The sequence below is a fragment of the Cyanistes caeruleus genome, chromosome 17 (assembly GCF_971803275.1).
Source record: "Cyanistes caeruleus chromosome 17, bCyaCae1.hap1.1, whole genome shotgun sequence".
Taxonomy (NCBI): Eukaryota; Metazoa; Chordata; class Aves; order Passeriformes; family Paridae; genus Cyanistes; species Cyanistes caeruleus.
In genome coordinates, this window is record NC_141717.1 from 12,450,116 (window position 1) to 12,464,034 (window position 13,919).

The 13,919-nt window shown below is 58.3% G+C and overlaps 1 protein-coding gene across 1 annotated transcript; it reads left to right on the plus strand.

Annotated features, from left to right (window-relative positions):
- The first annotated feature begins 815 nt into the window (after positions 1–815).
- On the plus strand, positions 816–12,296 carry LFNG (LFNG O-fucosylpeptide 3-beta-N-acetylglucosaminyltransferase). The gene is made up of 8 exons (XM_023937145.2): positions 816–1,258; positions 8,335–8,383; positions 9,213–9,312; positions 9,453–9,606; positions 9,697–9,782; positions 10,056–10,221; positions 10,447–10,532; positions 10,620–12,296. The coding sequence occupies exons 1-8, from the start codon at positions 863–865 to the stop codon at positions 10,684–10,686; spliced, it is 1,104 nt and encodes a 367-aa protein (XP_023792913.2). The 5' UTR covers positions 816–862; the 3' UTR covers positions 10,687–12,296.
- Positions 12,297–13,919: the final 1,623 nt, after the last annotated feature.

Below are 13,919 nucleotides of genomic sequence, written 5' to 3' on the forward strand. Positions count from 1 at the left end.
GTCTCACTTAACAAGCAACCTTTATAATGATTAGTGATCACTGGGGGCGGGGAGAGGGGGCTGCTTGGTACCTGTGTAACATTTATTTTCAGATATCCCAGCACTCTGGGGCTGTTCATCAGCTTCAAAGCATGGTGCTGTGCCCGGCATGAGGCTAGTCAAGTCTGGGAGCCTCTCCAGCTCTCCCTGAAGAAAGGATGGGAACAGACATTCCTGGCTCCCTGACCCCAGAATTACCCATCAGAATGGAGCTTGGTGGAAGTGAGAGGAGTGCTGTGGTTTTTTGGGGGTTAGTGTGTTTGTTTTCCATTATGCTTTGCCTCCAGAGGAGACTGATGGGACGATGCCCAGAGTTTGGTCAGGCTGGTCAGCTTTCTGGAAACCTCTTGGACAGGATTGTGAGAACATCTCTGTGCAGGGCCTTGGGGAACGACAGCTCGGGACGGGAACGCACCCGCTGCTGCCGACAGAGCAGCGAACGATGCTGAGGGCTACAGGGGACCAGAGTGTCCCCATCCCCGGGTATCAAGGGGAAGGGAGGAGGAGGAGGAGCAGCCGGTGCCCTGCCCGCAGCCAGCCGTGCGCTCCCGGCCGCGGGCACGGAGCTGCGCAGGGCAGAGCCCGGCACCGGCCAGGCCGGGGCCGGCGGAGCCGGGACGCGTGTAGGGGCTGGCGGGGAGGACGCGGGGGTCGGAGGGGCGCGGGAGGTCCCCGGGCAGGGCCGGGCGGTGCTCACGCCCCGCTTGGGGCGGCCCCGGCTCTGTCCCTCCCCGGGCGGGGCGGGCGCGCTTTAAAGGCGGTGGCGCGGCGGGGGCCGGCGGTGGCGGCGGCGCGGAGAGGCGAGGAGCGGAGGGAAGGAAGGATGCTGAAGAGCTGCGGGAGGAAACTGCTCCTGTCCCTCGTGGGCTCCATGTTCACCTGCCTCCTGGTGCTCATGGTGGAGCCGCCGGGGAGGCCGGGGCTGGCCCGGGGGGAGGCCGGCGGGGCGCAGCGGGCTCTGCAGAGCCTGGGGGCGGCGGCGGCCGTGGCTCCCCCGGCGGCGCAGGGGCCGCCCGGGCTCCGCAGCTTCGCCGATTATTTCGGGCGGCTGAGCCGAGCGCGGAGGGAGCTGCCCCCCGCCCCGCCGAGCCCCCCGCGGCCGCCGGCCGAGGACATCTCCCCCCGCGATGTCTTCATCGCCGTCAAAACCACCAAGAAGTTTCACAAGGCGCGGCTAGAGCTGCTGCTCGACACCTGGATCTCCCGCAACCGCGACATGGTAAGGGATGGGGACAGGGATGGAGACGGGGCCGGTCCCCGCCGCTGGCCGGGATGGAGCGGATCGGGACGGGCTGGAGCCCACGCTTCTCCGCCGCGCTCCTGGCCCTCCGTTCTGCGGGATCCGAGTGGTGCCGTGACCCTGCAAATACCGCCTCCCCTTCCCTTTTCCCCCATATCTCGGAGCCGGGTGGTATTCCGAGGCTGGCTGGGCTGTTCTGCAGCCGACTGTGCTTTCGGGAGGGCAAAACGCAGCGTTGCAGGGTGAGTGATGGAGAGAGCCCGACCTTGGCTCCTCACACTCTGAAGCCTCTCCAAACTCTGCTCTGGGGCCCTTTCTGCTGTGCACCTCCGGCTGCAGAGCTGGTCTGAGTTGCTTTCCGCTGGTGAAACTGAGGCACGGTGCAGGGGTGCCACAGTCCAGCTCAGGCCCCTGCAGTGAGGTGCCTGCAGTTGTGCTGCTCAAAGGACACCCAGTTTTATCAACTGAGACGTGCTGAAGCTCTCGGTCCCCTTGCAGAGGACTGGGCAGGACTGGAGAGGCTGGGAGCTCTTGTGGGTCTGCACTGGCTCAGCCACACCGGGGCAGTTCCAGCGAGTCTGGTTCCTGACCTTACTGATGTCCTGCCCAGAGTCTGGCTGTCCCTTATTCTGTCCTTCAAGTACTGAAACAAAATTCAAAAGGAAAAAAAAAAAAAAAAGAAAGATGTTTCCTTAGGAAATGTGCTTTGCCATTTGCTCTTAAGACACTTTTTCTACCCTTAGACAGCTTCCCAAAAGTAAGTTATGCCTGGTCCTAACCTTTTCTTCCTACTGTCTTCACGTGTTTCCTCCTGGCCTGGAACTCAGTTTCTTGCTTGCAAACAGTTTTCCTTGGAAATCTGGAGTGGCTGAGGGTGGAGGCCATGGGGGAAGGACCGACCTGCCCCTGCCCTCCTCACCCAAGTCTGCTGGGCCTTGTGGGGTCTTGGCTCCTGCACCGTACCCCAAGAATTATCTTGCTACATTTTTTTATTTTTTTCCCTGTGAATTATGTTCCTTTTTTTTTTTTTTTTTTTGCTCATGTTTCCTGGGCTTGGCAGTGGGTCTGCCACTTCTCCTTGGTCCAGTTATTTAATGGAAACCCCTTTTTATGCTCTGCTGTCACTGCGAGGGGGTGGTGAGTGGTGGTGGAGTGAAACGCTCTTTGAGCACCTACAGATGATCCTGGGAATGGTTGCTCTTTTTTTTCTTCTCCCTCTTGTGAGCTCCGGCTTTCTTCTAGGTTTTTTTTTTTCTTTTTTCTTTTTTCTTTTTTTTTTTTTTTTTGTTGTGCTTCGTTTGTCTGTTTGGATTCCCAGAGCCCCAAGGCTCGGCTCTCACGCTGTCCCCCTGGGCAAGCTAACAAAGCCCCTTTTCTCCTGGTGCAGAGAAAAGGCTTCGAAGCCTCTTGTGTGGCACTTTCCATGGGAACGAGGGAGCCGGAGCCGGCCGTGTCCAGGTCAGGTTGCCTAGAGATGAGGGCCATGAAGCCAGGGGGGCCGCAGCCCGGCGAGGTGCCTGCCTGACAAGCCAAGCCGCTGAGTGACGGCTCTTGTACAGCACTTGAGGACAAGGAGCTGCCGAGAGAGCTGGAGGCAGCACAAACTCCTGCGGAGAGAGGCAGGGCGGTGGGGACACGAGGCACAGGGGATGAAGAAGCCGAGGCACAGGGGATGAAGCCGAGGCACAGGGGATGAAGCCGAGGCACAGGGGATGAAGAAGCCGAGGCACAGGGGATGAAGAAGCCGAGGCACAGGGGATGAAGAAGCCGAGGCACAGGGGATGAAGAAGCCGAGGCACAGGGGATGAAGAAGCCGAGGCACAGGGGATGAAGAAGCCGAGGCACAGGGGATGAAGCCGAGGCACAGGGGATGAAGAAGCCGAGGCATAGGGGATGAAGAAGCCGAGGCACAGGGGATGAAGCCGCGCTGCTGGAGGTGATTGGCTCCGCTCTTCCCACGCCGACACAGCCGCTGTCTCTGGGAGGCTTTGAGACACCCTGGCCTTCCCCAAACTTGGCAGCAGGTCGGGGTTTTTTGCCTGCAGAGTGTGGGATTGGTGCTATGGGGCTCTTTTCTCTTGCCTCCCTGCAGTTCTGCATCTCTTCCCTGCCTGGACTCCTGGTTTCCATCCCAGGAGGGTGATTTGGTGGCAGCGGGGCACTGCCTTTGCTCAAACATCTCTCTTGGTCTGAGTCAGGCCTGTCTTTGCTCATCCTCTCTCTCTGGTTTCACTAACGGTGCTCAGGCATGTGAGCTGCCTCAGTAATGCAGGGAAGTTCCTGCCCAAGGGCTGAGAATCTCCCCTGCCTGACGCTGTGTCTCTTTCTCCCGATCTCCTCTCACTCAAACCCCAGCTACCTCTGGCTGTTCATTAGCCAGGCAGGAGGGTGCAGACCCTGCTGAGAAGGGGTTAAATCCAGCAGGTAGCTCCTGCCTGGACCCTGGCAGATAGGGGGAACAGCCATTGTGTCCTTCCTTGGCTGTTCTTTGTTCTGCCCACAATAGTCCCTGTTTCCTGCCCTCTGTCACCTCCAAGACACTGCAAAGGGCACCCCCTTCTCCTTCCTGCCTCTGCACAGGGAGAGCACATCCCTATTCCCTTCTAAATCTCCTCCTCGGGTTGCACAATCCAGGCCGGACAAGCTGCTTTCGGAGGAGAGTTATGGGTTTTCCCCTCCTTGCTTTGGGGAGAGTTTCCAGCTGTCTCGGTATCCTCAGGATGCTGGAGTGCGGGCTGGAGAAACTTTGCACTTGAAAGGAAAGAGAGGGGGGAGGAAAGTGGCCATTTAGCAGAAATCCTGGACAGGAGCAAGTCCAAATCCGCTGCTTTCTTGCCAAAGACACCTCTGCTGCCCCCGGGGTTACCCTGAAGGCGGCTGGGTGTCCCTGGGGCACCCCAGAGATGCAGGCACACGCCAGGGCTGCGCTCCCGGCAGCGTGGGATGCGCTGGCTGCCTCCCGCTCAGAGCCGTAATTGCAGCCTTTGAAAAATTCCTGCTCTCGGGGCAAAGGGAACGGCTTTGCCTTCCAAAGAGCACGCTCCTCTGATGGCGGCTCCCACATTTCTCTAGCACCTTGGCCAGGGTCCCCACCCACATGCTGGAGTGTGCTGGCATGCGAGTCTCACTCGCACTCCCACCAGGGCGGCTGAGAGCAGGGACCGCTCATCCCAAAGCAGCTCCGCGCTGCAGCTGCCTCCCCCCAGCCCTGGGCTGTGTGCCAGGGCCTGCTGAGCACTGCTGAACTCGCATCTTGTGTCAGGGTCCCTCCCTGCTGTCCCCCGGGGCAGCCTGTGTGGGTTTAAGGGGTGGGGGCCCCTTAATTGCCTGTCCCAAACGATGCTGCTGTCCTTGCCCAAAAAAGCCCCGGAGCCGGTGAGCGGCGCGTGGAGCACCAGGCGGGAGGGTGGGGGACCCTTGCCACACAATGAGCTCATTGTTTGTGAGGGGGTTATTAAAAAATTATAGCATTTAAAATTACAGTGGAGGATTCTTCCTCTTGCTGAAAGGAGAAGGGGGAGGAAGGGCCCGCGGCCCTGCAAGCCCCTTCCCCGCCTCTGCAGATCCCAGCCCTGGGATCCTGTGCCAGCACAGACCTGCCCCTGGTCCTGGGGAAAGCCACCACCATGGACTGGGGCTGCTGCCATCGTGGCACGCTGCCATTGCAAGGACATCACCATCACACTGTCCCCAGCTTGTTGAAGAGGGGTGGGGATTTCCACCCCTAAACCCCAAGGCTGGAGGGAAAAGAAGAACATTTGTGGGGGACACAAAGCTGGGCAGCTCTGGCAGCATCCTGACCTGCTCCAGAGCCTCTTGTCCAGCTGGAGACTGAGGGCCCCCCACCATCACTTCTTCACTGCCTTCTTTCCTCTGCACCCAAGTGGGGTCACTGTGAGAAGGGTGCCAGAGCGCTCCATCCTCTCCCAGCATGGGGAAGTGAGATGTGGCACGGGGTCAGGATTTGTGCACCACAGGCTCACGGGGTGCCTGCCTGGCCGAGGTTCCCCTTTTGGTGGGTGGGATGGTGGCAGGCATGGCAGATGCTGAGAGTTTGTCACTCTGGGAAGTCACAGAACCACTCGGCCAGGCAGCACAGAGAGGGTGACCCCGGGGTGGCCCTGGCTGGTGGGACACCTTGTGCAGCACCCAGCCATGAGCAACCCACGAGCTCCACCAGTGGAGGGGAAATGAGTCACCCCGAAAGGAGAAATGAAGGGGAGGCAGAAAAAAAAAAAAGAAGCAAAAAAAAGCCCTCCCCAAGGGTGAGGAGGAGGCAGTGGGGGCTGCTGGCGGCTGCCTGGCTCCTGGAGGGGGCTGAGCCCATTCTGGCCAAGGGGATCCCGGGTGCCGCTCAGTCCCGGCCGCGGGGCTGCAAGGAGCGCTGGCAGCTATTGTTCAGGAGGGATTTGGCATCCTGTGTTTCTTGAAGCTGCAGTTCTGAGAACAATGAGGTTTCCTGCAGGGGCTGGAGGGGAGGGAGGGGGGCAGCGGGCCCTTCCTCTCCTGCACCCAGCAGGAAAAGTTACTGCAGGAGGGGTCCAAGAGGTCCTTGCACCCCTCTGTGCTGTGGCTGGCACAGGGGCCAAGTGGGAGAGAGGTGGGTGTAAGGGCTGGGAGTGCTTTCTGGCCCTGCTGGGTCTGGAGGTGGTGATTTATAGGTGAAAGCTCAGGGATGTTGGCTGCAGTGTCCACTTGCACCACTATAATAAACTGAACACTGCTTTCACGTCTGGCATCCCACGTGGGAGATGCCAAAGGTGGATTTGTATTTTTCACTTATTCTCATCCTTTCCTGGCCTATCCCTTCCCAGGCTTGGCTGTCACCTCTGCTCCTGTCTCCTGCAGCCCCAGGTGAAGGGCCTTGCAGGCAGGGTGCATCTCCCCTCCAAAAAACACAGATTAATTACAAAATTAATTTTAAAAATGAAGCTTCAATTGGTTTAGTTTTAATCAAATGTCATGGTGGGGTTGGGAGGGATATGGGAAGCCTGTGAGGCCCCAGTAGGTGCCCACATGGGGTGACTTGCAGCTGTGTGCTCCTGTCCCAGTCCCTGAGGTGCCATCTGGTCCACCCGCAGCAGGAATATTACAGGGATGGGTGTGGGGAGAGGCCGAGGGGAGAAGCCTTGGTAGGATGAAACGTTTCGGTGCAGGCAAGTAATAAACAATTGTCCCTGTGGTCTATTTATAGAGGCTGAGTGCAGGATTAGTTGTAGGGTTATTTTTGGAGCAGCTGAAGGCAGTTGCTGGACGGCGCTTCTGAGCTAATCAAGCAAACATTTTCTGTCTCGCCTGTGCACAGGCTGTGTGTTCCCTGGCCCCCTCCAGCCAGGCTGAAACCTGGGCTGGAGTGCCAACCCCCCCCAGTGTGATGGTGTTGTCTCGGGCATCCTTGGATACTGTCCAGCTGCCCTGGCTCAATTTGTACCCCAAGCCTGACCCCTCCCTGAGCACCTGGGGGAAATGGGGAGCAGCAGCTGTACCCCGACTTGGTTGGGGGTGACACCCCCGCCTCCTGTACACACAGCACTGACCTTGTGCCACCCCAGCAGTGATGTGTCCATGGAGACACAGCAACCACGGGCATCCTTGGTCCTGCAGCTGGTGGGTCTCCATCCCCCAGCTGTCCCATCCTCACCAGTGCTTCCCCATCCCCTTTGCTCAGAGCCTTCCTGACCTCTGTCCCTCCCCACAAGCAAGGCTGCATGGCAGGCCGTGCATTTGTGAGAACTTGCCTTCCCACCTCCTCCATCATTTTTTTTCCCCCAACTTTTTCTTTTCTCCTTTTCAAGCCCCAAAGGTCACTTGTAGCCCCGTCCCCTCCCATTGAGCCTCGCTGCAGCTCTGGGCTCTCCCCACCAGCCCCGGCTGGGGACCTGAGCAAACAGGGCTGGGTTAACCAGTGCAGCTGTATGCTAATGACTGCTGCCCGCTTAACTCTCCTCGCTGAGTAAAGTCAACCCCACTATTGTACCCAGCTCCTCAAACAAGCCACAAAACCCCAGCGCGTTCCCGGGGCCGGCTGCGGGGTGGCACCCAATTTCCAGCTCACTTGTAATTCATCATCCCCAGCGCTCCATCGTCCCCCCTCTGCTGCCTCCTGCCTTCCCCCCACCCCAGCCCTTTTGTCTTTCTTCCTTTGCCCTTTTGTGCACGTCTGGTTTTTAATAGCGCTTGGCAGCTGGTTGTGGTTTCTCTCCTCCAGCTTTGTTTGCTGCCCGCTGATTGATGGCGATGCCTTTCCCACCCCCCTGCTCTCTCCTCCTGCTTCTCGGCCTTCCCCAAATCCCAGGCCCAGAGCAGCCCCTCCAGTCCTCCTTCCTGGGTGACATATGCCAGGAATTAGCTGTGTAAATAGAGGAGTGCAGCCAGGCAGGCAGCTCAGGGGCCTGGGGAGGAGGTCAGGTGCTGCCTGGCACCGTGGGACTGTGCTGGGATGGGGCAGTGGGGAACCATCTCCTCCTCGGGGCTGGCAACCAGGCAATCACAGGCACCAGGGTCTCAGCCCCCTTGGGTAGGCCACAGGAGCAGAGAGGAGTCCAGGAGGTATTGTGCAAGGGGCCAAGGACAGCCACGTGCTGTTGACACAGGTGGGGACTCGGCTGGGAGTCGGCGCCATGGGCAAACACACCTGCCCGGGCGGCAGCTCTGGCATCCGCGGCCACGCGCGCCGGCTCAAGCCTGAAATCCCTGCTCAGATCAGGCCGCGCTCTGCACCTGCTCCCCTCCATGCCCCCGCCTCGCCCTGTGCTGGGGACAGCCCCTGTGGCCCCCAAAATCTCCCTGCCAGCTGCTCCCCGTGCAAAAGGCAAGAGGATGGGGATGCTCCGTGCGGGGGCTGGGGTTTGCTCCCAAGGCGAGCTCAGCACCCTTCTTGGTCCGAAGCTGGGTGTGTTGTGTGGGTGCCCGGCTCTCCGGTGCCACTTGGGGTTTTGACAAGGGGGAAGAAGTCAGCACCACCCTCCTGGAGGAACTCAGGGGTGCTGTGTCACGTCCAGAGCCACATGGTCTCAGCCCCTCGGTCCTCAGAGGTGCCTCGTCTTCTCTTTCAGACCTTCATCTTCACTGACGGGGAGGATGAGGAGCTGAAGAAGCAAGCACGTGAGTCTGTGGCTCTTGTCCCTTTGTGTGTGTGACCTGGCCAGGTCCCCTGAAAGGTCTCCCACCTGTGGAGCACGGCTGGCTTGGTGCCTGTCCCATGAACTCTGAAAAAGCCCTTGCCACAGTAACCTGGGTTGAGAATGATACAATTTGTTAATGCTTAGAGCACCCACTGCTTAAAGTACCCATCTGGGGACAGGTTTACTCCCCAGTCAGCCCAGCCCGTGCCCTGCATGATGCTGGTGGGGGTCACAGTTACAGGGTGGGGTGCCTTAGCACCACTTTGTCCCTGGGGTGAGCTGGGATTGATGGCAACGCGGACAGAGTTTCATGGGAGCATTTTCTGGGCTGGGGTCAGCCTGGTCTATTCTCCCCATGCAAATGACTCCTTTTCAGGCTGGGAAGTGATTGCCTTTGAGCTGGGCAAACAAAACAGGGCAGGATTTTTTACTACCATGTCCTGGGGAAGCTCAGGGGGCTCACAGACACCCCTTCACCTCCAGGGTGGCTGGTGCACCCTGGGCAAGGTGATGTGGGGTGGCATCATGCTTAAAACATGGATAGGGCTGATCTGTGGTGCATCTGCTGCATCCACATTCCTTATTCATCCCTTACCTTCTCTCACATAGACACAAAAGACATTGCCACAAAAAATTCATCATTTGTCCAAAACAAATTAGCATGTGGGTCACTAAGCATTGGGATCATCCATGAGTTTCCATCCCCCTGGCACACCTGGGATGTGTGTGGTGAAGTGTCACCGTTTGAGTGCGTGGGGACGTGTGGGATGCACCAGTGCTGGGTTTTGACCCCTCTTTTTTCCCCGCAGGAAACGTCATCAACACCAACTGCTCGGCTGCCCACAGCCGCCAGGCCCTGTCCTGCAAGATGGCCGTGGAGTACGACAAGTTCATCGAGTCTGGCAGAAAGTAAGCGGTGCCCAGGGCTGCTGTGGGCCATGACAGGGCTGAGGGGGTGCAAACAGAGACCATTTGTGGTTATGGGGTTGTACCTCAGTGTGGGGCCTGGGGAGCTGCCCGGGTTGGGTGTGACACTGCTGTCACTGCAGGTGGTTCTGCCACGTGGACGATGACAACTACGTGAACGTGCGGATGCTGGTGAAGCTGCTCTCCAGCTACCCCCACACGCAGGACATCTACATCGGGAAGCCCAGCCTGGACCGGCCCATCCAGGCTACGGAGAGGATCAGCGAGAACAAGATGGTGAGTGTGGGGAGAGTTTGGGGATTGTTTAATTTGTGCTGGGTGGAGAAGGAGCTGTTGTCTCACTGCGTTGGTTCCCCTCTCTTGCAGCATCCTGTGCATTTCTGGTTTGCCACGGGCGGAGCAGGGTTCTGTATCAGCCGGGGGCTGGCACTGAAGATGAGCCCTTGGGCCAGGTAAGAGCATTGGCATTGCTCTTTCATGGGGACTCCTCATGGTCCCCAGGGCACAGAGAGGTGAAGGGTGCTGGACCATGTCCCACAACCTTTCTCTCTTTGCCGTTCTGGGGGTGTCTGCAGGGAGCTTAGAAACAAGCTGGGAAGGGCTTCATTTCCTCCAAACTGGCTTTTAATCAGAGCTGGGCACCCACTGGCCAACCCCAGAATCCTGCAGGGTGCCCACATCCCCTGGGCTTTGCTCCTCTGCAGCCCCTCTCTGTCTCCCCGCAGTGGGGGTCACTTCATGAGCACTGCAGAGAAGATCCGCCTGCCCGACGACTGCACCATCGGCTACATCATCGAGTCCGTGCTGGGCGTGAAGCTCATCCGGAGCAACCTCTTCCACTCCCACCTGGAGAACCTCCACCAGGTGCCCAAGTCGGAGATCCACAAACAGGTACCCCAAGTTGTCACCTACAAATTGGGCATCACGGCTGATCTATTGATTGATGTGTGACCAAAACAGTGGAGGGGAAAAGCCCCATCGGCCCATCCCTGTGGGATGATGTGGGGCATCACTGGAGGCTTTGGGGGAAGTGGGGTGAATTTTGCAGCTCCCCTTTCCTCTGCTTGATCATCATGGCCACATCAGCCACTTCACCCCTCTGTGCTTGCCCCCCAGGTGACACTGAGCTACGGCATGTTCGAAAACAAGCGCAACTCCATCCACATGAAGGGAGCCTTCTCTGTCGAGGAGGACCCATCCAGGTGAGATGGGGGTCCCTGTCCCCCCCAAACCAGGCTGTCTTGGGGCCGCCACCGCCCCGTGCTCAGCTTTGCTCCTCTCCTCCGCAGGTTCCGCTCCGTGCACTGCCTGCTGTACCCCGACACGCCGTGGTGCCCCACCAACATGGTTTACTAGGAGGAGCGCGTGCCCTCCAACCTCGTCCCGAGTTTCCCCGGTATCCGACGGGCGTGCGGGACCTGCGTGCGGGTGTGTCGGTCCGGCCTCGCCGCGAGGCGGACGGACGGACGGACGTCGTTGCTGTGGTATTGCACAGTGTGTGTGTACTGAAGGCTGCTGTGCGGCCCCTTGACCCCTGCCCTGCCTGCCCGGCTGCCCGTGCCCGCTGCCTGGTCCGGCCGGGATGGTGGAGAGGGACGGGAACTGAGCACTTAACCACTGGGTGTCCCACGGCTGGCGGGCCCCACGCCATGCGTGGGGAGCGGCCGCAGCGCGGGGCCCTGCCCCACCCCGGGCTTGCTTCTCCTTGGTTTTTTTGTTTTTTGGGTTTTTTTCCTTTCAAATGTTAAGTTGTTTTTTTTTTTTTTTTGGTGTGTTCTTCCCTCCTTTGCATCTACCCTCCAACCCGCTCCCTTAACCCACCCCATCCTCTCTCCCAGTCCCAAAATCTCAGCAGCCAAGCTCCGGTTCCCAGGTTGGATGAGGGGTCCCTGTGAATTCTGCTCCCTGGCTTGGCAGGCAGAGCAGGCAGAGGTGGGCAGGGGAAGCCTCTGGACATGGCATGTCCAGGGTCCTGCAAAGCTGCCGGGTGCTCGACAGCCTCACTGGAGGGAGGCAGGGGGGAGGGCTGGGTGCTGATGTTGGTGTTAACTCCATTTCCCAGAGCTTCCCCCACACGGGTGAAGTGTTGCCGGCAGCATCGGCGGGTGAACTATTTATAGACTGGTGTAAAGACTTTCTATAAATACGGGCGTGGGAGGAGGGCTTTTCTGGAACTGCCGCAGTGGAGTGGGCACCGTGTTTGTCCAGGGTCTCCCTCCAGTGCGGCTGGGGCAGCCCTGCAGCTCTGCAAAGGAGCACCTCGAGGTCTGGCTGGGGCTGTGTGGATGTTCCCGGCGGGGCCAGAGCATCCTCCAGCCTTGCCCTGGCTGTGGGTGCTGCCCAGGCGGCACCTGAGCAGCTGGGCACCTGCCACAGGCAGGCAGCATCTCCCAACCCCCCCACTGTGCTCTCCCTGATGGAGAGGGATTTATCCAGGGAGGGAGAGGGACACAGCATCCTCCGAGAGCTGCCTTGCCTGCCAATACCATCCCTCCCTCTGCCCCTGGGCCGAACCAGAGCTGAACATTTCCAACTTGAAGCTGAGTGAAAATAGCCCATAATGGGTGTGTTGTAAATATGTTATTGAGCCAGTATTTTTTTTACTGTGCCTTTTTTTTTTTAAGAGAAAAAAAAACCACATTGAGAAATATGTAGATTTTAAAATGCTTTTTATACATTTTCTGTGGATCAGAAAAAGAAAAATCCCTGACCTTTGATAATCTGTTTAAGAAAGAAAAAAAAAAAAAAAAAATTGCGATGCCTTGTAACTATCACTTACCTTAATTTATATGTTCCAGTATCTGGAATGTCACTCTGTGCTTTTTGTAACTAGGATGTGTTTAAAGCAATAGATGTGGGAAGGGGAACCAGCATGGACAGTGTGTTCTCAGGGACCTGAACCCGATCGCTGCCACGGGGTTCCCGTGGGAGCGGTCACCAATAAAGCGGCTTTTTTGCTGACCACAGTCACCTGGTCCCGGGCTCCGGTGTCTCTTTATGGATGTGCTGCTCTGAACACCCCTTGATCCCCCGCAGATGTTATCACCTCTGGCCGAGCTCTCAGGGATGCCCCGAGGAGGGGCTGCCCCTCCATCCCTTTTTTCCCACGGGTACTGGGATCCTGCTGGCCATTTGCATCCCAGGGTGTGAGGGTCCTCTCCTCCTTCCCCTTCCCAAAAGGCTGGGACAGGCTTTGGCACCTGAGGGCTGTTTTTTCCCAGGCCCAGGGCCGGGAGGGAGGCGGTGGGATGAGGTGTGAGCCGGTTGTTAGCGGGCTGCTGTTAACAGCCGGCGGCCGGGCGTGTGCGTGGGAAGCTTGGGGGCTGCGGGGGACGAGCCCCTTCCCTCCCAGCCCTCCCCTCACCCTCTCCACCACAGTTTCAGCCAACATCCACCTGCCAGAAACAAGCCCCAGCTTCCACGGGCTGTGGCGATAGCCTAAGATCTGCCCCCCCACTCCCCAAACCAGTCCTGTTTGTGCCACCGGTACCAGTTTCCACCTGTGCCATCCCCTCCTCCCCGCCTTCCTGCACACTTTTTTTTTTTTTTTTTTTTTTTTTTTTTTTTTTTTTTCCTCTTCGAGGCACATTTACTTACTTCACAGTTTCGCTTGAATCTCTGGGTTATCAAGGGCTGGCCCTGCTAAAAATACAGCCTGGCAGGAAGTTGGCGTGTGCTGAAGCAGCCACCCCTCCTCCCTGTGCTCACCCTGCACACAGCCACCAAAATAAAAAAAAAATCAAAAAACTGCAGCTCTCGGTGAGGTGAGGCTCTGGCTGAGTGTGTCACCTCGGAGAGCATCACCCCGACCCCGCCACCCCAAACAGTGCCCTGCAGGAAGGGAAGGCTGGATGGACAGCAGTGCTGCCCTGCCCCAGCTGCCTGGGGCCAGGGATGGGGTGCTGGGTGCCCCTCAGCCCTCCCCTGGTGTGGGGTCAGCGGAGGGAGCTGTGTCAGGCACAGGAAGCTCTGACACCCGTCTGCTGCCCCACGAGTTTTCCTATTGCTCACACGCTGCGGTTTTGGCAGCGTGGGCACTTCCCAGCAGTGGTGCTGCCACCCTCGCTGAGCCTGACCCTGCCCTGCACCCCACACAGGATGGGGACATGTGGGTTAAGTGCCCACTGGGCAGCCAGGGACTGTGGCTTGGGGTCGGGATGCTGCTGCAAGGAACAGGAGCCCCTGGCAGGGGTAAAGGTAAAGGGGGATGCTGGGCATGGTGCAGCTCTTGGATGGGGCTTTAAATGTAAAATAAATACAAACAAAAATTTTTAAAAATCAAAATAAAATAAAATAAAATATAAAATACCCCACTGAGCCTTTAGGAGCAGGGGCAGGCAGCTCACCAGCCCTCCAGTTTGTCTCCCACCAGGCTCCCAGCCTTTCCCTCCTCCTTTCCCTACTCGTGGGCTGAAAAGTAAATAAATACAGGCATTAATAAACAAAAGGAAAACAAAAGCAAAGCCTGCTGCTCTCGCATACTTGGCAGACTCCGCAGGCCAGGCTGCTTTCATCTGAACCCCAGTGCTGGTGTGGGATGTCCTGTTTACTCTCGCCTGCTCGAGGCAGCTGATAAGGCAGCTGTACCT

Coding starts and splice junctions, on each gene's coding strand:
- LFNG (XM_023937145.2), top strand. CDS start 863: ATGCTGAAGAGCTGCGGGAGGAAACTGCTCCTGTCCCTCGTGGGCTCC. Junction 8,384..9,212: donor GGAGCTGAAGAAGCAAGCAC/GTGAGTCTGTGG, acceptor TTTTCCCCGCAG/GAAACGTCATCAACACCAAC. Junction 10,533..10,619: donor GTCGAGGAGGACCCATCCAG/GTGAGATGGGGG, acceptor TCTCCTCCGCAG/GTTCCGCTCCGTGCACTGCC.